Below are 26,529 nucleotides of genomic sequence, written 5' to 3' on the forward strand. Positions count from 1 at the left end.
TCTCTAACTGAGAGCTCTCTCTCTCTTTCCTTTTTTTTCTCCCTCTCTCACCTTGCTCGAGATTTTAGTAAAGGGGTCCTAAATTCAATAACTACATTTAAATATTTCTTTAGATAATCATATTATTTATAAGAATAAATTTATTTTATTATAACTATTCCAAGGCAATAATATTTTATCATTATTAAAAATGAAACCATTTCACTTAGAAGTATAAATAAATGTTATTCATCCTTATTTAAATTAATAAATAATTATTAAAGTTAAAACATCAAAATTGGCACAAAGTCTGGGTCAAGCCACTTAGCCATTCAATTAATGTTTTGTTCTAAATTGCAACTATGATTGACAAAACATTCATAGTATTTCAATACGTTTTTAAAAAATTAGTACTATTATGATTATAAAAAAAAATTCCAATAAAACAATAGTTAGATTTGTTGAAGGGAAAATATGGATGAATCTTACATGATTCTCACAGTAAAAAGTCTCACAAAGCTAGAACTACTATGGTAGAGTCTTACAAAAGTCTCACAAGAGGTCTCTTAAAAAAGTCTTAGTTAAAGGTGTTTTAGTTATGTTAGTCTTCTATTTATATCCAGTTGTTCAATTGTGTTGGAAGATGTGATATAATTAGGGTGACACTGATGTAATTAGTTTATGTTTCTTGTATCTTATTCACTCTTCTAGGATGTGGCATAATTATAATATTATATTTTTATTCATTTATAAATAGAGCTTCAGGGGGAGGGTTTGGATACAAGTCCATAACCTCATTCTTCCTCCTATTTTCTCCCCAATGTGTTTTTTTCTCCCTTTCTCCATGGTGTAATCCATGGCGTCCTAAAAATCTACATGGTATCAGAGCAATGATTTTCAGGAATAACATCTATGGTTTACAGGATTCTAGAAACCCATTATTTTTCTTTGCTCATATTGTTGCTTCATTTTTCATCGTAGTTGGAACTTCGTTTTAATATTGTTGCTCATCTCTGTTGTTGTTACTGAAAACTTCATTTTTTCTATTATGCTCGTTCCAACGCTAGTGGATAAAGCATTGGAACCATGGTTTTCTCCTAATTGGCTCGTCTTCCTACCAACATTTCTCATTTTCTCCTACTGCCCGACATTACTTTGCCATTACCAATCCAATTTGTTTGGCTTGGACGGTGTTGTTTTTTCGTTGGAGAGGCTACCTTGTTCCTTCTGAACTATCCATTGATACTTAGAAAGCATAGGTGATGATAACAGGGAAGAAATTATTTTTGGAGAAGAAATTACTCTCTTAGCAGTATCACAATTGTTTTTCATCTTCTCTTGATCATTATCTTTTGGAGAAGAAGGTGCTCTTCCATTATCTGTTGCAGCACTGTTTGATATCTAAATCTCGTACTTCCATTGCCCATCCATTGCTCAGTGTCTAAAGGGGAGTTTCTGCTCCTCCATTGCTTAGCAGTTGATCACTTCCGTCAAGTCTTCCATCTCTTGGTAAACCGACTATTGGCTTCTGATATCTTTGCCAAACTCGTCGGAAGGAAGTTGTTATCATCTTCTGTCAACATCCATTGATCATTGGAGGCTGACTTCTTTTTTTGTTTGGACATTACCTAGCAAAGCATGTTGGTTTGATCCAGCTTGTTATCTATTTTTGGAAAGTTACTATTTTTATCTTCATCGGAGAACAACCAGTTGTCTGGTAGTGTTATTCGAGCATTGGCATTTGATATTCTATTCTGAAAATTGCTTCACTAGATAGTCAACCATTGGTGTGTCTTCTGAAAGCATCGTTGCTTCAGAGGATGATATCTTCATTCAACAATACCAGCCGAAATGTTTTTGGCTGAAAAACAACTTGATTCATCATATCTTCTCGTACGAGATTCATCACATGGAAAAATATATTCCTCGTTGGCTTCGTTGTTCATGCTCGGGATTGATCTTTTGGTTCATTCCATTTTCACTCTAATGGTCGAGAATATGTTTGCCCTGTTCGAGAAGATATTTAGTTATTTCTAGAAAAAAAATTCTTCCTCTGTTTGGAAAGATCACGACTCCATGCAAGTCATTTTTCTCTCATTTCTGCTTTAAGATATCTCAAACAACATTGCTCTATTTGGAAAGATTTCATATGACTCAGTTGATTGTTATTTGGTTGTTGTTACCTACAGAGTGATACACGTGATTTACTCATTTTGAGCTTGTTATTTCTCGAGCACCAACTCCGTTGTTGTTGTCAAAGATAATGACACCAAACTCTACCAAGTTAATCTGATTAATCTACCGGGTGCAAGTTGATTACTCTGGTCATTTGGTTCAAAGTTGATTACTATCGAGTTATATGCTGAGTTGATTACTCTGCCTATTATTGCTGCTCTCGGCCTAATGGTATCATATTGCTTATTACTGGGAACCATACTAATTCTAGTTCATTGGGGTTAACTCAAGTCAACTTGGACTCGACTTGGTCTTGACTCAACTTAACTCGAACTGAGTCAACTCATACCAAGTCAGCACCGTATTGTTTGCTATTCTACTGGGTTTAACAAAGTCAACTCGGTGCAGGTCAGCCTGACTCAGCCATCTTGACCCGGTCTTCTGACTCGGCATAACTCATTTATTGACTCGGATTATTATCTTGGATTATTGGCAGCTTATTGATTGTTGTCGGTATTGGTTCGTCTGATGCAAAATTTGAATTTCTTAGGAAAAAAAACATATGGTGGCCTCAACATCTTATCTTCTTCGTTACCCATTACCCTTTTATTATTTGGCAACCTTTCTCCTACTGACCTTTATTTGACTCTCACTTACTCTTTTGGCCAACCCTTTTGGAGTGTTAATTTGGTTGGTCCTTTTTATTTATATGGGTGTTTTCAAGTCCACTGAGATTTTTTATTGGTACGCGTGGGTCTTTTATCGCCTTGTGAATGACAGGCATTGCCCACTTTAGTGATTATTATCACTATATTTGATTGAAATCCTTTGAAGTTGGTTTTGACTTATATCTTATCACCCGTTTCTACCCTGAGAGTCGGTGCCCAGTGTTGGGACACCGTGATGGAGGAGCTTATTACTACATCTATGTTATTTGGTTCAAATTGGGATCAATGTCATTACATCTCAACTTGAGGGGGAGTGTTGGAAGATATGATCTAATTAGGGTGGTAGTGGTTAGTTTATGTTTCTTGTCTCTTCTTCACTCTTCTAAGGTGAAGGGCATTATTGTAATGTTATATTTTTATTCATTTATAAATAGACCTTCAGGGGGAGGGTTTGGATACAAGTCCATAACCTCATCCTTCCTCCTTTTTCTCCCCAACATACCTTCACTCCTTTTCTCTATGGAGTCTTGAAAATCAACAAATTGTTCTAGGACTTATCTTTTAGTGTTTAACTTTGGGTGTAACTGGGATAAGGGTAGTTTAATTGTAATTGGATTCTACTTGTTTCCTATATTATAAATAGAGGCTCATTGCACTCAAATTACATCTAGTGAAGTATTTCTCTTTTTAAGAAATTCAACATGGTATCAAACCGGGTTCTATGAGCTGATTCGATAAACCCAAGAGATAATGTGATGTTTTTCTATCTATCATCTCTAGTAGTTTGGGTTCATATTCTCTCTTTTTTCTTTCTTTCTTGTCCTTGTACTAATTGTTTTCTTGGCATTCTCACCTTTATATTAAATTTTTCATATTATAAATTATATATTAGCGAAAATATCTTCGAATCTATTTTCCAACGCTAAAAGAAATTTGGGCAATCTGAGTTTTCTATAAAGAGAAATCAATATTTGAAGCAACAAAGGTCAAATGCTTCAATTTTCGAGCCGTGTTATACCGTCAAGAACGAGACTTTATATGGAGAAGTATTTATCAAAAAAATATCCATATATTTATTTTCTTTCCTATATAACCAATTCTTAATCTTAGTTTTCTAAGGGGATATATAGATCTTGGCAAAGTCAATGGTCATGTTGACCAAAGAAGAAAGAGTAATCAATTCAGCTAGATTAAATACTCCAAAATCTATTAGATCCTTTCTCTCAAAAGAAGTATATTTTATGAAGAAAAGTTATACTTAGCTGAAAGGTATTGGAGTCTAGTTTCAAAAGGAAAGAATTTCATGTCAATTTGATCTATATTTAAAGAGATATTCACATTGGAGTCAGGAAGAGTCAAGCTATAGAATGAAGAACATAAAGAGCTCATAAAAGATTCAAAAATAAAGATTTTTATTTCAAATTAGATATAAATTTAAAGCTTTTTGAATCTAGCTTCTCTAGCAACAAACATTTTTGTGATTTTGATTTATATTTTTGGAGATATCAATATCAGAAATACCTAAGGTCAATTTTGTCAAAAATCTCTCATTTTCCCTTTTATATTATAGTTCATTGTTAGTTTTTTTCCTATATATATTAGAAATAACTAGAAAATTGTCAATATGATGTATAGACTCATGAAATCTAATGACAAAATAATGATTTTTTTGTTATAAAATTCGTATGTACTACTTTTAACAACAAAACTTAACTTTTATAGTTAAATATCATTTCCAACACCATATTTGAAAATGAAGAGATCTTATCTAAGAGTTATTTTCCTCTACTTGGTATTCATTGTAGACACCAACTCCTTACATTATTTCTCTCATGATTTTGACAATGTTTTTCTAATCATTAAAATGGAAGAAAAGCCAACTAGACTAGAGTGCAACCAACATTGGCTACTGTTACAATGTGGGACCCACCATGGCTGCACAAGCTGGTGAGATCCACTATCTGAATGTGAAATGACATGAAGAGTCATCACACGAACTGGCATGAGTTGGAAGATGTAAAGCACGAACTACTATCCTTATCACATTAGTTGGAAAATCAAGTGAGACTCACAATGATAACCATGAACTGGCATCTTTATCATATAATCACGTCCTCATAGAAGAGTTTTAGTTTGAGTTATGTTAGTTTTCTAATTATGTATTAGGAGAATGGTAGTTTAATTGTCCTTGGACTACTACGATTCTCTACTATAAATACAGGTATTTGTACTCGAATTAATAATAAGAAAGTAAAGTAGTTCTCCACTTCTGTCTCGTGAAGACTTCCTCTCTAGCCTAAACTTTTTTTCTTTTTTTCTCTCTTCTCTCCTCTCTACCCGAGAGCTCTCTCTCTCTTTCCTTTTTTTTCTCCCTCTCTCACATTGCTCGAGATTTTAGTAAAGGGGTCCTAAATTCAATAACTACATTTAAATATTTCTTTAGATAATCATATTATTTATAAGAATAATATTTATTTTATTATAACTATTCCAAGGCAATAATATTTTATCATTATTAAAAATGAAACCATTTCACTTAGAAGTATAAATAAATGTTATTCATCCTTATTTAAATTAATAAAAAAATTATCAAAGTTAAAGCATCAAAATTGGCACAAAGTCTGGGTCAAGCCACTTAGCCATTCAATTAATGTTTTGTTCTAAATTGCAACTATGATTGACAAAACATTCATAGTATTTCAATACGTTTTTAAAAAATTAGTACTATTATGATTATAAAATAAAATTCCAATAAAACAATAGTTAGATTTGTTGAAGGGAAAATATGGATGAATCTTACATGATTCTCACAGTAAAAAGTCTCACAAAGCTAGAACTACTATAGTGGAGTCTTACAAAAGTCTCACAAGAGGATGTCTCATAAAAAAGTCTTAGTTAAAGGTGTTTTAGTTATGTTAGTCTTCTATTTATATCCAGTTGTTCAATTGTGTTGGAAGATGTGATATAATTAGGGTGGCACTAATGTAATTAGTTTATGTTTCTTGTATCTTATTCACTCTTCTAGGATGAATGGCATAATTATAATATTATACTTTTATTCATTTATAAATAGAGCTTCAGGGGGAGGGTTTGGATACAAGTCCATAACCTCATTCTTCCTCCTATTTTCTCCCCAATGTGTTTTTTTCTCCCTTTCTCCATGGTGTAATCCATGGCGTCCTAAAAATCTACATGGTATCAGAGCAATGATTTTCAGGAATAACATCTATGGTTTACAGGATTCTAGAAACCCATTATTTTTCTTTGCTCATATTGTTACTTCATTTTTCATTGTAGTTGGAACTTCGTTTTAATATTGTTGCTCGTCTCTATTGTTGTTACTGAAAACTTCATTTTTTCTATTGTGCTCGTTCCAACGCTAGTGGATAAAGCACTGGAACCTTGGTTTTCTCCTAATTGGCTCGTCTTCCTACCAACATTGCTCATTTTCTCCTACTGCCCAACATTACTTTGCCATTACCAATCCAATTTGTTTGGCTTGGACGGTGTTGTTTTTTCGTTGGAGAGACTACCTTGTTCTTTTTGAACTATCCATTGATACTCAGAAAGCATAGGTGATGATAACAGGGAAGAAATTATTTTTGGAGAAGAAATTACTCTCTTAGCAGTATCACAATTGTTTTTCTTCTTCTCTTGATCATTATCTTTTGGAGAAGAAGGTGCTCTTCCATTATCTTTTGCAGCATCAGTGTTTGATATCTGAATCTCGTACCTCCATTGCCCATCCATTGCTCAGTGTCTGAAGAGGAGTTTCTGCTCCACCATTGCTTAGCAGTTGATCACTTCCGTCAAGTCTTCCATCTCTTGGTAAACCGACTATTGGCTTCTGATATTTTTGCCAAACTCGTCGGAAGGAAATTGTTATCATCTTCTGTCAACATCCATTGATCATTGGAGGCTGACTTCTTTTTTTGGTTGGACATTACCTAGCAAAGCATGTTGGTTTGATCCAGCTTGTTATCTATCTTTGGAAAGTTACTATTTTTATCTTCATCGGAGAACAACCAGTTGTCTGGTAGTGTTATTCGAGCATTGGCATTTGATATTCTATTCTGAAAATTGCTTCACCAGATAGTCAACCATTGGTGTGTCTTCTAAAAGCATCGTTGCTTCAGAGGATGATATCTTCATTCAACAATACCAGCCAAAATGTTTTTGGCTGAAAAACAACTTGATTCATCATATCTTCTCGTACGAGATTCATCACATGGAAAAAGATATTCCTCGTTGGCTTCGTTGTTCATGCTTGGGATTGATCTTTTGGTTCATTCCATTTTCACTCTAATGGTCGAGAATATATTTGCCCTGTTCGAGAAGATATTTAGTTATTTCTAGAAAAAAAATTCTTCCTATGTTTGGAAAGATCACGACTCCATGCCAGTCATTTTTCTCTCATTTCTGCTTTAAGATAACTCAAACAACATTGCTCTATTTGGAAAGATTTCATATGACTCAGTTGATTGTTATTTGGTTGTTGTTACCTACAGAGTGATACACGTGATTTACTCATTTTGAGCTTGTTATTTCTCGAGCACCAACTCAGTTGCTGTTGTCAAAGATAATGACACCAAACTCTACCAAGTTAATCTGATTAATATGTCGGGTGCCAGTTGATTACTCTGGTCATTTGGTTCAAAGTTGATTTCTATCGAGTTATATGCTGAGTTGATTACTCTGCCTATTATTGCTGCTCTCGGCTTAATGGTATCATACTGCTTATTACTGGGAACCATACTAATTCTGGTCCATTGGGGTTAACTCAGGTCAACTTGGACTCGACTTGGTCTTGACTCAACTCAACTCAACTCGAACTGAGTCAACTCATACCAAGTCAGCACCGTATTGTTTGCTATTCTACTGGGTTTAACAAAGTCAACTCGGTGCAGGTCAGCCTGACTCAGCCATCTTGACCCGGTCTCCTGACTCGGCATAACTCATTTATTGACTCGGATTATTATCTTGGATTATTGGCAGCTTATTGATTGTTGTCGGTATTAGTTCGTCTGATGCAAAATTTGAATTTCTTAGGAAAAAAAACATATGGTGGCCTCAACATCTTATCTTCTTCGTTACCCATTACCCTTTTATTATTTGGCAACCTTTCTCCTACAGACCTTTATTTGACTCTCACTTACTCTTTTGGCCACCCTTTTGGAGTGTTAATTTGGTTGGTCCTTTTTATTTATATGGGTGTTTTCAAGTCCACTGAGATTTTTTATTGGTACCCGTAGGTCTTTTATCGCCTTGTGAATGACAAGCATTGCCCACTTTAGTGATTATTATCACTATATTTGATCGAAATCCTTTGAGGTTGGTTTTGACTTATATTTTATCACCCATTTCTACCCTTTGAGAGTCGGTGCCCAGTGTTGGGACACCGTGATGGAGGAGCTTATTACTACATCTATGTTATTTGGTTCAAATTGGGATCAATGTCATTACATCTCAACTTGAGGGGGAGTGTTGGAAGATATGATCTAATTAGGGTGGTAGTGGTTAGTTTATGTTTCTTGTCTCTTCTTCACTCTTCTAAGGTGAAGGGCATTATTGTAATGTTATATTTTTATTCATTTATAAATAGACCTTCAGGGGGAGGGTTTGGATACAAGTCCATAACCTCATCCTTCCTCCTTTTTCTCCCCAACATACCTTCACTCCTTTTCTCTATGGTTGAAAATCAACAAATTGTTCTAGGACTTATCTTTTAGTGTTTAACTTTGGGTTTAACTGGGATAAGGGTAGTTTAATTGTAATTGGATTCTACTTGTTTCCTATATTATAAATAGAGGCTCATTGCACTCAAATTACATCTAGTGAAGTATTTCTCTTTTTAAGAAATTCAACATGGTATCAGACCGAGTTCTATGAGCTGACTCGATAAACCCAAGAGATAATGTGATGTTTTTCTATCTATCATCTCTAGTAGTTTGGGTTCATATTCTCTCTTTTTTCTGTCTTTCTTGTCCTTGTACTAATTGTTTTCTTGGCGTTATCACCTTTATATTAAATTTTTCATTTTATAAATTATCTATTAACGAAAATATCTTCGAATCTATTTTCCAACGCTAAAAGAAATTTGGGCAATCTGAGTTTTCTATAAAGAGAAATCAATATTTGAAGCAACAAAGGTCAAATGCTTCAATTTTCGAGCCATGTTATACCGTCAAGAACGAGACTTTATATGGAGAAGTATTTATCAAAAAAATATCTATATATTTATTTTCTTTCCTATATAACCAATTCTTAATCTTAGTTTTCTAAAGGGATATATAGATCTTGGCAAAGTCAATGTTCAAGCTGACCAAAGAAGAAAGAGTAATCAATTCAGCCAGATTAAATACTCAAAAATCTATTAGATCCTTTCTCTCAAAAGAAGTATATTTTATGAAGAAAAGTTATACTCAGCTGAAAGGTATTGGAGTCTAGTTTCAAAAGGAAAAAATTTCATGTCAATTTTATCTATATTTAAAGAGATATTCACATTGGAGTCAGGAAGAGTCAAGCTATAGAATGAAGAACATAAAGAGCTCATAAAAGATTCAAAAATAAAGATTTTTATTTCAAATTAGATATAAATTTAAAGCTTTTTGAATCTAGCTTCTCTAGCAACAAACATTTTTGTGATTTTGATTTATATTTTTGGAGATATCAATATCAGAAATACCTATGGTCAGTTCTGTCAAAAATCTCTCATTTTCCCTTTTATATTATAGTTCATTGTTAGTTTTTTTGCTATATATATTAGAAATAACTAGAAAATTGTCAATATGATGTATAGACTCATGAAATCTAATGACAAAATAATGATTTTTTTGTCATAAAATTCGTATGTACTACTTTTAACAACAAAACTTAACTTTTATAGTTAAATATCATTTCAAACACCATATTTGAAAATGAAGATATCTTATCTAAGAGTTATTTTCCGCTACTTGGTATTCGTTGTAGACACCAACTCCTTACATTATTTCTCTCATGATTTTGACAATGTTTTTCTAATCATTAAAATGGAACAAAAGCCAACTAGACTCGAGTGCAACCAACATTGGCTACTGTTACAATGTGGGACCCACCATGGCTGCACAAGCTAGTGGGATCCACTATCAGAATGTGAAATGACATGAAGAGTCATCACACGAACCAACATGAGTTGGAAGATGTAAAGCACGAGCTACTATCCTTATCACATTAGTTGGAAGATCAAGTGAGACTCACAATGATAACCATGAACCGGCATCTTTATCATATGATCACGTCCTCATAGAAGAGTTTTAGTTTGAGTTATGTTAGTTTTCTAATTATGTATTAGAAGAATGGTAGTTTAATTGTCCTTGGACTACTACTATTATCTACTATAAATACAGGTACTTGTACTCGAATTAATAATAAGAAAGTAAAGTAGTTCTCCACTTCTGTTTCGTGAAGACTTCCTCTCTAGCCTAAACTTTTTTTCTTTTTTTCTCTCCTCTCCTCTCTACCCGAGAGCTCTCTCTCTCTTTCCTTTTTTTTCTCCCTCTCTCACATTGCTCGAGATTTTAGTAAAGGGGTCCTAAATTCAATAACTACATTTACATATTTCTTTAGATAATCATATTATTTATAAGAATAATATTTATTTTATTATAACTATTCCAAGGCAATAATACATTATCAATATTAAAAATGAAACCATTTCACTTAGAAGTATAAATAAATGTTATTCATCCTTATTTAAATTAATAAAAATATTATCAAAGTTAGAGCATCAAAATTGGCACAAAGTCTGGGTCAAGCCACTTAGCCATTCAATTAATGTTTTGTTCTAAATTGCTACTATGATTGACAAAACATTCATAGTATTTCAAAACGTTTTTAAAAAATTAGTACTAATATGATTATAAAATAAAATTCCAATAAAACAATAGTTAGATTTGTTGAAGGGAAAATATGGATGAATCTTACTTGATTTTCATAATAAAAAATCTCACAAAGCTAGAACTACTATGGTGAAGTCTTACAAGAGTCTCACAAGAGGAGGTCTCATAAAAAAGTCTTAGTTAAAGGTGTTTTAGTTATGTTAGTCTTCTATTTATATCCAGTTGTTCAATTGTGTTGGAAGTTATGATATAATCAGGGTGGCACTGATGTAATTAGTTTATGTTTCTTGAATCTTATTCACTCTTCTAGGATGAATGGCATAATTATAATATTATACTTTTATTCATTTATAAATAGAGCTTCAGGGGGGAGGGTTTGGATACAAGTCCATAACCTCATTCTTCCTCCGTTTTTCTCCCTTTTCTCCATGGCGTCCTAAAAATCTACATGGTATCAGAGCAATGATTTTCAGGATTCTAGAAACCCATCATTTTTCTTTGCTCATATTGTTGCTTCATTTTTCATCGTTGTTGGAACTTCGTTTTAATATTGTTGCTCATCTCTATTGTTGTTACTGAAAATTTCATTTTTTCTATTGTGCTCGTTCCAACGATAGTGGATAAAGCACTGGAACCATGGTTTTCTCCTAATTGGCTCGTCTTCCTACCAACATTGCTCGTTTTCTCCTACTGCTCGTCATTACTTTGCCACTACCAATCCTATTTATTTGGCTTGGACGATGTTGTTTTTTTCATTGGAGAGACTACCTTGCTGCTTCTGAACTATCCATTGGTACTCAAAAAGCATAGGTGATAATAACAGGGAAGAAATTATTTTTGGAGAAGAAGTTACTCTCTTAGCAGTATCACAATTGTTTTTATTCTTCTCTTGATCATTATCTTTTGGAGAAGAAGGGCTCTTCCATTATCTGTTGCAGCATCGGTGTTTGATATCTGAATCTCGTACCTCCATTGCCCATCCATTGCTCGGTGTCTGAAGAGGAGTTTCTGCTCCTCCATTCCTTAGCAGTTGACCACTTCCGTCAAGTCTTCCATCTCTTGGTAAACTGACTATTGGCTTTTGATATCTTTCCCAAACTCGTCGGAAAGAAGTTGTTATCATCTTCTGTTAACATCCATTGATCATTGGAAGCTGGCTTCTTTTTTTGGTTGGACATTAGCTAGCAAAGCATGGTTGGTTTGATCTAGCTTGTTATCTATTTTTGGAAAGTTATTATTTTTATCTTCATCGGAGAACAACTAGTTGTCTGGTAGTGTTATTCGAGCATTGGCATTTGATTTTCCATTCTGAAAATTGCTTCACCAGATAGTCAACCATTGGTGTGTCTTCTGAAAGCATCGTTGCTTCAGAGGATGATATCTTCATTCAACAATACCAGCCAAAATGTTTTTGGCTGAAAAACAACTTGATTCATCATATCTTCTCATACGAGATTCATCACATGAAAAAACGATATTCCTCATTGCCTTCGTTGTTCATGCTCGGGATTGATCTTTCGGTTCATTCCATTTTCACTCTAATGGTCGAGAATATATTTGCCCCTATTGGAGAAGATACTTAGTTATTTCTGGAAAAAAAAAATTTCCTCTATTTGGAAAGATCACGACTCCATGCCAGTCATTTTTCTCTCATTTCTACTTTAAGATGACTCAAACAACATTGCTCTATTTGGAAAGATTTCATATGACTCAATTGATTGTTATTTGGTTGTTGCTGCCTATAGAGTGATACACGTGATTTACTCATTTTGAGCTGGTTATTTCTCAAACACCGACTCTGTTGCTGTTGTCAAAGATAACGACACCAAACTCTACCAAGTTAATCTGATTAATCTACCGGGTGCGAGTTGATTACTCTGGTCATTTGGTTCAAAGTTGATTACTATCGAGTTATATGCTGAGTTAATTACTCTGCCTATTATTGCTGCTCTCGGCCTGATGGTATCATACTGCTTATTACTGGGAACCATACTAATTCTGATTCACTGGGGTTAACTCAGGTCAACTTGGACTCGACTTGGTCTTTACTCAACTCAACTCGAACTGAGTCAACTCATACCAAGTCAGCCACCATATTGTTTGCTATTTTGCTGGGTTTAACAAAGTCAACTTGGTGCAGGTCAGCCTGACTCAGCCATCTTGACCCGGTCTCCTGACTCGGCATAACTCATTTATTGACTCGGATTATTATCTTGGATTATTGGCAGCTTATTGATTGTTGTCGGTATTGGTTCGTCTGATGCAAAATTTGAATTTCTTAGGAAAAATAACATATGGTGGCCTCAACATCTTATCTTTTTCGTTACCCATTACCCTTTTATTATTTGGCAACCTTTCTCCTACCGACCTTTATTTGACTCTCACTTACTCTTTTGGCCAACCCTTTTGAAGTGTTAATTTGGTTGGTCCTTTTTATTTATATGGGTGTTTTCAAGTCCACTGAGATTTTTATTGGTACCCGTGGGTCTTTTATCGCCTTGTGAATGACAGGCATTGCCCACTTTAGTGATTATTATCACTATATTTGATCGAAATCCTTTGAGGTTGGTTTTGACTTATATTTTATCACCCATTTCTATCCTTTGAGAGTCGGTGCCCAATGTTAGGACACCGTGATGGAGGAGCTTATTACTACATGTATGTTATTTGGTTCAAATTGGGATCAATGTCATTACATCTCAACTTAAGGGGGAGTGTTGGAAGATATGATCTAATTAGGGTGGTACTGGTTAGTTTATGTTTCTTTTCTCTTCTTCACTCTTCTAAGGTGAAGGGCATTATTGTAACGTTATACTTTTATTCATTTATAAATATACCTTCAGGGGGAGGGTTTGGATACAAGTCCATAACCTCATTCTTCCTCCTTTTTCTCCCCAACATACCTTCACTCCTTTTCTCTATGGAGTCTTGAAAATCAACAAATTATTCTAGAACTTATCTTTTAGTGTTTAACTTTGGATGTAACTGGGATAAGGGTAGTTTAATTGTAATTGGATTCTACTTGTTTCCTATATTATAAATAGATGCTCATTGCACTCAAATTACATCTAGTGAAGTATTTCTCTTTTTAAGAAATTCAACGTGGTATTAGACCGGGTTCTATGAGCTAACTCGATCAACCCAAGAGATAATGTGATGTTTTTCTAATCTATCATCTCTAGTAGCTTGGGTTCATATTCTCTCTTTTTTCTTTCTTTCTTGTTCTTGTACTAATTGTTTCTTGGCGTTCTCACCTCTATATTAAATTTTTCATATTATAAATTATATATTAACGAAAATATCTTCGAATCTACTTTCCAACGCAAAATTAAATTTTGGCAATCTGAGTTTTCTATCAAGAGAAATCAATATTTGAAGCAACAAAGGTCAAATGCTTCAATTTTCGAGTCGTGTTATACCATCAAGAACGAGACTTTATATGGAGAATTATATATCAAATGAAATATCCATATATTTAATTTCTTTCCTATATAACCAATTCTTAATCTTAGTTTTCTAAAGGGATATATAGATCTTGGCAAAGTCAATGGTCATGGTGACCAAAGAAGAAAGAGTAATCAGTTCAGCCAGATTAAATACTCCAAAATCTATTAGATTCTTTCTCTCAAATAAAGTATATTTTATGAAGAAAAGTTATACTTAGCTAACAGGTATTGAAGTCTAGTTTCAGAAGGAAAAAATTTCATGTTAATCTGATCTATATTTAAGGAGATATATATTTAAAGATATATTCACATTGAAGTCAGGAAGAGTCAAGCTATAGAATGAAGAACATAAAGAGGTCATAAAAGATTCAAAAATAAAGATTTTTATGTCAAATTAGATATAAATTTAAAGTTTTTTGAATCTAGCTTCTCTAGCGACAAACATTTTTGTGATTTTGATTTATATTTTTGGAGATATCAATATCAGAAATTCCTAAGGTCAGTTCTGTCAAAAATCTCTCATTTTCCCTTTTTTCTCACCTATTATCTCTCTGTGCATTGACGTAAATTGAGATTCCTTTTCTCTTAAAATCAGATTTTTTTAGCCAATTTTTTTTTCTAATCAGAGAGTTTTGGTCAGACTTAATCACTTCATGATGACCTCATTCAATGTATGCAATATTTTGCTTCGATGTTGCTTTCAAGGTTTGTATTTTTGTTTCTTAGTCGTGTATCTTCTTCATAGTTAACTCTGATAAATTGTGATCACCCCAAAAAATTTATACTTGTTCAAATTTAATTTCTACCATTATAGTCTCCCCTAGTTTTAAAAAAAATGTGACTTTAGAAGTATAAGTGTTGCATAGTCGCCTCCTTCTTTTTAAAGTTATTTTTCTTTAGTATTTCTTCAGTTTATCATCTTGTATTTTTATCACTTCAGTGCAATGCCTAAACCTACTGCCTAAAAAGTATAGGAGTTTGCCCAACATCCAGCTTGAGTCAAGTCTTTTGTTCTTCACCTATAAGGTGATTTGTGTTCGAGTTATCCTTAAAACCTAAGTAGTCTCTTTGTTGTACCCTAAAGTTGGGTCGTTTTCCTCCTTTAGAATTGAATGGAGTGTGTTTCAGATTATGACCATTTTTTATTAGTGTATGGAGTTTTGTCGTACTGCTAAAAGTGATTTTCTTATCCCATATTGTGTATTATCCAAATTGGGTCTCTATGTCCTTTTTATCCCCAACTTGAAGGGGAGAAGTAGAAAAAGAGGTATAAGAAATAAGTATTTTATTTCACATGTTGTGGTAATATTCAAGATAGGGGAACACAAAAGATGAATTTTTTTGCATAAAGATGAAGTTTTTGCATCAATGAAGAATTTTTTTCTCAACAAAAGAAAATTGAAGATAAAAAATTATTTTTATTGTAAGTTGAAGTTGTAAACTCCAACTTGAAGGAGAGTGTTGAAGAGGAGATATGGATGAGTCTTACATCGACTCTCACAATAAGAAGTCTCACAGAACTAGAATTAATATGGAAGAGTCTTATAGAAGTCTCATTAGAGGAGATTTCACAGACGAGTCTTAGTTAAAGGTGTTTTAATTATGTTAGTCTTCTATTTATATTCAATTATTCAATTGTTCTAAGACTTATCTTTTAGTGTTTAACTTTGGGTGTAACCGGGATAAGGGTAGTTTAATTGTAATTAGATTCTAATTATTTCCTCTATTGTAAATAAAGGTTCATTGTACTCAAATTACATCAAGTTAGTTAAGTATTTCTCTTTTCCAGAAATTCAGCAAGGTTTATCCTACTTAAAGCATTATTCATACTATACTTCCTAAAATTTCGTATGTCACATAAGCACAAAATGTTGTTAGGAAAAAATTAAGTAGTAGAGATAAGAAAGGAGAATTCTTATCAATTGAAATCAACTACACTAAAAATGATAAGATATCTTGTCGACTAAAGATATATATGGAAAATAAACACTTATATTCGTAAGACATTGTGATTGTTTTTATTAAATTTGAAGCATGAAACTATGCAGTAAGGTTCTTGTCACTTGTAGACGGTTCCAGCTCATTCATTTGGAATTAATTTTTGTTTGTTATCATTTATGAACTTGGCAAGGGGAAAATGTATATCATTTGTTAGCTCCATCTCCAATATGGATCAAATACTTATAAACTAGCCTAACCAAAGTAATGTTTATCTTAACAGCCTAAAATAGCCCTTTATTTTACAAGAATAAACTAAGGTAATTATGAAGGAAAGATCATTATTAGGTAGAGTTCGTATGTAACTGCTATATTTTCTGAAACCTGCTCCAAAAATGAACTCTGACATATGCAAGAATGAAAAAATTCCCTAGAACGAAAACTCTAAATTATTTATGTTGATGGAGCATAAATAAATATGCATCTCCACTACCTTCTTCTTGAACAACTATAAAGTCCAAAAAGAAGCAACGAGACATGCTACAATCTGTTAAATTTGTGTATTTGCTCCCTAGAACCATTCTGGAATGATAGCCACCAATCCCGAACGCTCCAGGTTATGGAGGGGACGAACGGATGATCAGTATATCTTGCTAAGTGTCTTTCGCTCGGTTAATTCAAACCCATAATCGAAGAAACCTTATCGTATGGATGAAGCCGCGCATCTAGGGTTCAAAGGATTATGCTGGGTGCAGATTTCAACGTAAACTTGCTTCAAATAAAGCCTCATGCGCTTAAAAGAGTGCAGACATCATGGTTACTGCTACAGAAGGGCAGGAAACAAGGAGAATCGTGCAGACATCAGTGAAACTAGCCAACATGGAAGCAGTAACCGTTACAATCAGGACCAAATAAATATGAGAAAAGACTCGCTCATGGTTTGTCAAGAAATCCTTGAAAGCAGGCGGAAAAAGAAGAGAAAATCAGATGGTAATGGAGAGAAAAGAGTGTTCAAAAGTTGCATCACATTCCTAGAGATCAGAGGCTTCAAGATAACTAATCTTCCTGGTAGCTCTCCTTCATGAAAGTTGTGAACTCCCTAAATACTAAGAGCAGGGCTTCCTCAGTAGTAGTAAAGGCATTCTCTGGGATATCTAATCCAACATACCGCAAACCCTCAGCTCTCAACTATCTCATATCTACGTTCCTATCCGTCAAATCGGGTTTCTGTACCAAAAATCACGAACAAACTAAGGCAAGCCTAAAGCAATGAAGGACGAACAACTCACGATAATATGGAGAGCACTATATTAGGCATCAGTATAAACTATCCATCTTACGTAAACGAGCTAATAAATTCTTATAATTTCACACGAACGATTCCCATTCCTATGTCAAGCAAAAGGCCATGCACCGATAATATGGAGACGAAATTTCTTAGGCATGAGATAAAATCCTTGCAAAGTATAAATTCATGTCACATTTATATTCTGAAACTCAAGTAAGAAAAGCCAGTTTTGTTTCTATCACGGACCGTCTGTTGAAGCACATACACAAAATTGATGAAAATATGTTCGGAAACAATAAATACTCGTCCTTCAGGAGTGCTAATCAAGTAGCGAAACATGTCATGACTGCATGTAATTTACAAGAGAAAAAACCACCAATAAATGCAAAGAAAATAAAAAGAGAAATACGCACAGTAAATTGCACTGACCTCGTGCTCGCGAAATCATAGAGCTTGCCGGTACTAGAGAAGATCATGAGACCTACTTCCGCATCACAAAGAATCGCGAGTTCCTTGGCTTTCTTGAGCAATCCATTTCTCCGTTTGGAGAAAGTCACTTGCCTGCTGGTGGAATTGTCAATCCTTCGTATGACAATCTTCCCTCTCCCCATCGCACTTGTTTAAAACTTCACAAAATTCCCGCGGTCGAGATCTGAACAACGGAAACAAAAATAAGCAAGAAAAACCTACTTTATCAATCGAAAGCCATAAACAACGAAATGAAGAAAATAAATGAGCGAAAACAGAAAAAAAACCGCATCATCGGACACAAAACGGAAAAGAATTGCAGAAACCTGTTGGATTAATCAGATTTGCTCCAAAGCCTGATGAGCTGAGTCTCCTTTGAGCGCCTTCTCTGCTGGCTCGTTTTCCCTTTTTATGTTCTGATGAGTGGCTTTGATGAAAAAATAAAAAGAGCGGTTTTGGAAGGACAGAAAACAGCTTTTTTAACGGAAACCGTAGCGGTTTCGTGTTGGTTGGTTTTGTCTGCAGGAAGATTAAAAATGGAAAGGTTCGAGGCCAAATCGGGAGTGCGTGAGAGCCTAAAAATAGGACTATTTGATGGCGCCGCCTGCCGTATTGATCACTGACACGTTGCCGTTCGAATACGTAGGTCGTACGAACCACGTCGGGAGCTGTGCGCCTGGTGGGGGTGAAGACCTTTTAGCTGTCCTTCACTTCTTAAAATGCCGATTATGCCCCGAAAGCCCTAGTTGCTTACTCTTCCACAGGTCGACACAGCGTGCGGTCCCCTAGGACAGTGCAATATTTGTGCCTAATGGGGTCCCCTCTACGATGATCCCCTCTACGATGATACGTGGAAGAAATCATTTTTATTCTTTCAATTCGTCGGTATCAGTGTGCCTTAAACCGGTAATTCCATAAAAGCCATCCTCCCTCTCCAAACCTGCATAAAAACGTCTTGACACTAAACTACTACTTACTTGTTTCTATGGCTCACTTCTCATGTCCTAAAGGAACTGTGATATTTGAAACCCTAAACCCTATATGTTGTTCATTTTAGTTATCCTCGATAATGTTATATGTTATATTTTCCTACTTTGAACTCTATAATGTGATTATGAGCGTCAAAATTTTAATTTACTCGATCTTTGTCTTTGGATTCAAATGTTGAAAGAGAAACTTGTTAAAACAAACCGCCTTCTAATTCTAATATATAATTTTCTCATTTTTTTCTTTTTTCTTTCTCATAACAAAAATGTCATTATTTATGCATATCAAATAGAGCATCTATTTAAGATAAAGTTGCAAGCCGAGAAATAAATTCTCCACATATTCTAACCAATTCAAAGGAAAAGATTTGTAAAACCTCTGAACTGTTTTTATAAACTATTATTTAATAATTAAACATCTTCTGCAAGCAATCCCCAGTTACAGTTTGAGCGTAATTTATATGTATTAATTTTTAACTATAAAAAATTATTAAAATTTATTGAAAGTAACACTAAAATATGTTATTTAATAGTATAAAAGAGAAAAAAGAAAAGAGGATGAGTACTTAAATAATGACATATGAAATTCACTTTGAAAATGCTGACAAATAATGTCATGCCATCTGTACAATGTGTCAGGACAGGTCAACTTACACTAAATCATTTCACCCATCCAACAATTTCACTTTAAAAAAATAAATAAATCATGATTTTAAGCGGACGAAAGAACTTGGTTCAAACCTAATGATCGAAAGAAAAGAGAGGTGAAGTTGGCCCCCCAAACTATAGAATATATGAGGTATTGGTTTCGATTTTAGGTATCTAGTACACTTTGTAACAGTTAATACAAGGTGACACATAAGGAGGGTAATATGAACCGATACACCCTACAAATGGGCGACACAAGAGGGATGCAAAAGAAGAGGAGAAGGACTTGTAAAAAAGGGAGGGGTAAATTAGTCATTTGGAGAGGCAGCTTGCGAATTTGTCCACAAGTGCGGGTTCGTTAAGTCGGTCTGAAGCTTGGGACGAATCGAAAGCAAGTGGGTTTCAGTGTTTGATGGGGAAGATACGTTAACGAGAAGGGAATGTGGGTTCGTACCACGTGTCGCCGAAAACGTGGTGGATAATGAAAGCCCCCAAAAACAGAAAAGATTACTTGGGTTTTTTCGCGAGAAAAGGTTTCCTTTTCAGGCAAAAGGAGATAAAGCCATGCAAATCCATATGTGGAAAAGGCCTCCTCTCCCGTTCCTTTCTCACTCCTCCCAACTAGCTTGGAACTCTCACAACTGTCGCTTCCCTCTGTTCTCTGCACATACTACAACATTGCAGCTTATATTTCTATGTTTTTTCCCCTTTTAGCAATGTTAAATACTCCCATTTTACTATTAACAAGTGGATGTCTCATTTATTGGACTTAAGCACTTAATGAGATTTTTTTAATGGAGGGAGGGGGGCTTTCTTTCTTTTATGTATATAATAGATAAGAGATTTGTCTTTTATTGTTTTCTCTCTTGAGTGGTAAGCCTCTTTTAGACTTTTTTGTTTCTTATTTCATATTATTCTTTGGTGAGTTCGCATTTCTTGGTAGATGTCATAAATTTTATGCATATTTGGAGGTTGTAACATAGTTTTTTTTTTTAATTTTTGGAAGAGCATTGAGGAATTGCAAAGAAATTAAACATAAAAAAGAAGAAAATCAATGTAGGAGAATATATGCATGAAAATTTTGATTAAACGAGAAAAATTAACACTATGACGAATTAAAGATCGCTAGTAGGTAGAGATTACGAATGACACTTGCGAAAGGAGAATCCCTTAAAGTTTAAGTGGATCGACAGAATCATTAGTTTAGCTTTCGCCTTTTTCTTCCTTAATCTTTTGCTTGTTAACGTTAGCAGAATAATTTTCAAAAAAAAGTAGTTTTTTTTTTTTTTGCTATTTATTTTGTTTTTATTTTACTACTCTCTTCCTTGTAGAACTTTTGCTTTTAAGTTTTTTTAATTCTCACGAAGAGAAAGTGAAGTACTTGGTGGTGCAGGATTGAGGTGAAAAATGACAAATTTTAATTTTTTTTTTTTTTTTTTTTACTAACTTGTAACAATATTTGGAAGAGAAGAATGATAGACTAAAAATTCGAACATTCAAAGTCATTCCACAACTAGTTGAAGCCTTAAGTACTCGAAAATACTTTTTAAGTAAAAAGGACCACACACATGATCAGGAAAACCTTATTTGGACGGTGATGGTGTAACGGTTCCTTACACTTTATACTTGGCCCCTGGAATCGCTACCGAGTTAAATCACCATTCGAGTTTGTACACAAGGTTACATCCCTATTCCCATCTTTGGTCAACATTCAACAATAAAAACAATAATATGTTATGTTGGTTGAGTACTTTAACCAAGGTTATCTCTATGGATGATATAATTGAAAATTTTAAGGATTCGTAAAGGTGAGAGAAGTAAATTTTGAGAATAGGGCCATGGGGACAAAAGGAATATTGAAAAAATGTGAGCTCTTGACCAGGACAAGCATAAGAACACCAAGGCAATCCAAAGTTGATACGAAGGGCTTCACTCTGATGCTTTCAATGCGTGCTGTCTTCAGAATAATTAACTCTTCTTTTCTTTTCCTTTATCTCAATCTCCCTATCTCGGAGCACCCATTTTCTCAATTAACCAGTACCTTTTCCTTGAGCTTCTGCAATTCATCCACTATACGTGGGTTCTATAACTCTCGTTCTATATCTCAAAGCTTTGAATTTGAAGAGAAAGGTTTCCAGCCAAGGGGCTTTAAACAAAACCTAGTGAAAGCTCAACACTATCTTTAATAATAAAAAAAAAAGAATCACTACAAGTTCTCTAAACTTGAGAAGCAATGCAACTTTTCAGGTGTTTCAGAGTATCTATAACTCGGCATTTGAAGAGGATAACCGTGTTCGGTTTCCGAGCATCTGAATTCTATCAAAAGCTTGGCTTACGGAGTCATCTGTGCCTCAATCCTTGGGAAGAACTAAGCTAATCCATGGCACCAGGAGTTTGCTTTGATGTTATATTGTATTTCTTGAAACTCACTGCAACAGAGCCAAAAGTTTTTTCCAGTATCTCTTCTTCTCTTTTTGGAAAGCGAAAGCGATTGAACTGGATGCATCGGAAAGAGGAATGATTGTAAACATTACTGAAGCATTTCTCGACTGGTTCTCTTTTCCAGCCCACATCGGATGCTATTCAATTATCAGGTGTATATGCTTGACAAGTCCGTCGTCTGAGGAATCAACTTCCCCATATTCTCGCCAATCCCTTGGGTCAACCACAGGAAGAATGACTTGAAATAGGGTTTTTGGGACCACCTTCTGTGTGGATATTCCAAGGATACTCTTAACTATTATGTAAAATCTATCTTAATCCACAGTGCGGTTGCATTTAAATAAATATATCCCATTAGGTTTGTTGAATTGCGTCTCAACGAGAGTTAGGAATAAGGGCCGTTTGTTCATCCACGTGAATTTCACATGGGTCTGGACGACTGATTCTGTCTCGTTCTGAAAATTTTTAAATACATTTGATATCACTGTATTTCTTCCACGGAAATGGCTCTCATGAGCCGCTTTACGCCTGTTTACCTCAGACAAGGCAGTTAAAAAGTTCAAGGAAAGATTAAAATAACTGTAGACGAAGATCGAAGTTGGAAGAGATGGAGGAACCCTGAAAGTACCGAACCAGACAGACTGCCATTTGAAGGGACCGATGACCATTACTCAAAGAAATTGATCAGATGAAGAAGAAGCAGTGCCCAGTGCTCACCAATGGTGGCGAAGTTCCCACTGTTTCACAACTGTCAGAAGAAGATGGATGGGTTGATGGGATTGTTCCGATCGAGATTTTCAGCAAAATGATTACAGGCAGGAATGGATAATAAAAAACCTGATTTCCTGTCGATTTTTCTGTCCCTGGATATCGGAACCTTAACTTCTTCGCAGGAATTAAGATAAGCATTCTTTCTTACGGTCTTACCCATAAATTCGACCCTTCTTCCTTTCACGCGTGTGGCATATGTTAAGAGATGAGCGACCGACATGCACGTGACCAGCGAAAAACCCTGGTCACCAATCGAGGCCACCCCTCACACGCTCAGCTTTATCGAGATCAGCCCATGCCCTCACAAGCCTGTAAGCCTCTCTTCTTCTCACTTCATGGAAGAGCAAAACAAGCATCACGAGCTTTAATTAACGAATTTAATTTTAATTAATTAACATTAGAACATCAACATCTAAATGTGGTAGCACTTAGGAAACATCAATTTTTTAGTCAAACTCCCCAATATATTTTGGTTGGGAAGTCACCCAAGACATAAGAAAAGAGTTTCTCCTATGGGATGCGGTGATTTGTTGCATAATACTATCTTTGGATTGGTCGAGACCACGTGACACCGATTTCGTCAACCAATGAAAGTGACAAATTACCAAAGATATGCATTTGGGGGCACTTGGATTGATCAAGTCCAAATATCAAAGAGCTTTATACAAAAAAAATATAATAGCCTACCATGCCTCCAACTAAGAGCGCGGCCAAGTGTCAATCATCGCCAAATAATACAGTCTCAATGACCAAGGAGAAAGATTTTTAAGAAGATTTTAGGATTAGTTTATAATCCCAACCCATGTGGATTACTTAATGAATCCATTTCTCACTTAAATAATACATCTCTCTACTCAATCATATAATAAGTGGAACAGTAAGCAAGTTTGCCTTCCTATGAGGATTTAAGGTTTCTTCTATGGGGAGTTGATGCCTCCATTAGATGTGAATAGAGTACACAATAAATTTTTCAAAAAGCTTACCTTATTTTTATTTTTTGCATTTAAAATTCTGCTTGTTAAATCTTTATTTGGGTGTGCATGGTTCACAAGGGGAGGGGAAATTCAAACCCAAAGGATTTTAAAATTCTATCTTAAAACCTACAGAGGGGTTTTCCTTTCTTGGAAGGTTCTACCACTATCACAGCATGTAAACGTTTGAGAATTCTTCCAAAAATATTTCCAAAGTTGTGATCAATCACTAACCCTTCTTGGAAGGGACCCCCAAATAAAATAAAAATGTCCAGACGCGAATAGGCATGATCATAGGACCCTTGACAAATTTAGGAGCTTTCATATGAAACCATTTTTGAGATCATCACTTGAAGACTTCAGATGTTTTAATGGTCTGTGTGGGTGGGGAATATTTGGAGATGTATCTCTACATCCTGCTTGCATTAGGTCAACTAACCACCAACTGCGATTGTCCTGACCGTTTGGTATGTGTGGTGAGGTTGGCAAGACATGGAAATTTTAGTCTCTTCAGGTGTTCCCTCAATTTCAATATGCACAAAGAGAATTTTTTAAGTAATAACAGGTTGTTAGTATGTCTAAGCATCGTCACATTAATATAATGTGGGCTATACCCCAAAAATATTTTCCTCAAGTTGCATCGGTTCAAAAAGAAAAATCTATACAAACATTTATGCATCTTGCGACATTACCAGTTTTACATTTTAAGCTCACAAAATTTCCTTTATATTTTCTCGTTTTAACAGACCATAAGCTCAGCATTTTGCTCTGAGATGGGATCTCCTGTACCAGTTGGTCCAAGAATTTTCTGGACCTAACCAATCACCTAGCTCGACGTGAATGGAACCATGACAATCCATAAGTCGAATAAATTTCTGGACTAACCGGTGTGGGAGATCCTCTCACTTTGGTGCCAGCCCAAAAGAACTGTTCCAATTACAAAGTACATGTCCTGCTATTGGGGTGGACTAGCGGAGAAGAAGCTGTAGTCTAGTTGGAAAGACAGGACATCTTAGTTAAAACTGTTTAGGGCATGGCTAGTAAGTACCAACTCCTACTGGAAGAAGAACAAAAGGACTACGGCAGAAGTACCAAACAAAATACTTCAAAACGTTCTAATTACAGTAAAATGGCCTCATAATTGTGCTCCTCATCGGGGCTGAAATGGAGCTCACAGTTCAAATATTGAAAATTCGATAATGGCTTGTTAGGCAGAGGCCTCATGCAGGGCTTTGATGGTGCAACTTGAGTAATAGAACTGTAAAGAAGGGTCCCAGCAGTAGTGGGTGAGCGTGAAGCATTGTCGGAAGGAATCACAACTTTGTTAAAAAGAAAGATGTGATCATGGTGGAATCTTCTACAACACTTTTGATAATGCTGTAGGAAAGGTTGGTGGAGGAGCGTACCTTATTCTTCCGGGCTTGACAAGACGAACTCTACCTTTTCATAGTATATCTTGCAAACTTGAGCTCTATTGGTTTCCCTTGCTGTGGAGACTTGATTTTTTATGGACTTGCAAGTTAGGAACCTGAAAGGTTGAAAAATGAAAGGCCAGCAGGTTGATGGTAATGGCTGTCGCTTCTCATGAATGTGATACATAGTAAAGATCCTGGAGATGATTTTTTAGAGAGGAATTAATGTGGGAACCAGTTGGGTCTTATTCTTAACAAAACCAGGTGCCTGAGAGGAAGGATATGGACATATACTTGTATTAGTAGAGACCAGGTGCCACGTTCAGATCTATTCACTATCGTGTTTTGAAAAAGAAGTAATTTAAGGTTGTTTTTGGTCATTAAACCATAAGCTGGAACTTAGAAAAATAAACAGATTGATCTGGGATCAGCAAGAGGCACAAGTATCTGGCATCCTCTTCTCACTAGGTTAACTCTCTTTTTCAACATGCCCTGTTTAATATCTTGACATCATGAAAATTGAAACACAAGTGAAATATACAAAACAGCTCTGTATGATATTGATTGATGATATAATGCAGTTATGAAAAGCAAAAGAAGGACAGAATAAAAGGCAAAACACAAATGAAGACTAATTACACCCTAAGATTGCTTATTAAGTGGTCGTGGGCTTGTTAATGTTAGCTTCATGCTTATCCATTCGGTTAAGAGTCTCTACCAATTTGGAAGGGTAGAAGCGTAGAAGAATTGAATCTGGCTTCTTAGATCTCTTTTATTGTGTGTTCATGTCAGAGGAGTTCACTACCATAGAAGGGAAGAATAATGAATCCTCATTTAGGGGATTTATTGACAGGCATCTTCCACCTGACTCTTCTGTTTTTTTTGGAGACCTCTTCCTTTGAGGCCATGTTTCAGAGATGAGGGCTAACTACACACTTCTACTTAATCTAGAGTAGTCTTCTCATCCATGTCAGTCATAGTTCTTCTTGGGGGGCTGACTTCGCTCATGTTGCTCTCCATCATCCTGCTACTAGTTACAGAGGTAAGATCTTCTCTAGCCGACTCTCTTACTTCTCTTTCTCTCTTTCTTTCTTTGCCTCTTCAGTTGTCATGTGGAGCACTTGCTTAAACTCCTCTTGCTTCCTGGTTATCAATGTTCTCAAGTCTCCATCATTTAAACCTTCTGAAAATTTCTTAAATGCTTCTTATCCTTTCTCCTTTGCTTCTTCTAGATCTATCAACATTTTGTCAATGTGTCTGTTTTCTCATTCCAGTATTAGGGGTGAGTTCCTCATCTGAGTGTTTGTTCACTACCTTGCCCATCCCCATCTCTATCTGGGCTATCATCTTCATTAGTGCCCTTAGGCTGATCTCCCTCATTCAGTCTTAGTCCCTTCACTATCCTCCTCTTCCTTTTCTTCTGCCACTCCTCACTTCCTTCCACTTCTCCTTGTTCATCA

General features: G+C 35.2%; 1 protein-coding gene across 1 annotated transcript in view; it reads right to left on the reverse strand.

Annotated features, from left to right (window-relative positions):
* LOC137953756 (MADS-box transcription factor 23-like) overlaps positions 1–18,188 on the reverse strand; it is a 46,935-nt gene extending 28,747 nt beyond the window's left edge. The window contains exons 1-2 of the mRNA XM_068801255.1: positions 18,166–18,188; positions 17,801–18,023 (exon numbers count right to left, since the gene is read on the reverse strand). Coding sequence (XP_068657356.1) covers positions 17,801–17,982 — 182 coding nt within the window. The 5' untranslated portion in view covers positions 17,983–18,023; positions 18,166–18,188. The remainder of the gene's footprint in view (positions 1–17,800; positions 18,024–18,165) is intronic.
* Positions 18,189–26,529: the final 8,341 nt, after the last annotated feature.

This window comes from Aristolochia californica, unplaced genomic scaffold (assembly GCF_029961685.1).
Source record: "Aristolochia californica isolate CCGP_79_NKW_82.1479 unplaced genomic scaffold, dmAriCali1.0.hap1 SCAF_16, whole genome shotgun sequence".
NCBI lineage: Eukaryota > Viridiplantae > Streptophyta > Magnoliopsida > Piperales > Aristolochiaceae > Aristolochia > Aristolochia californica.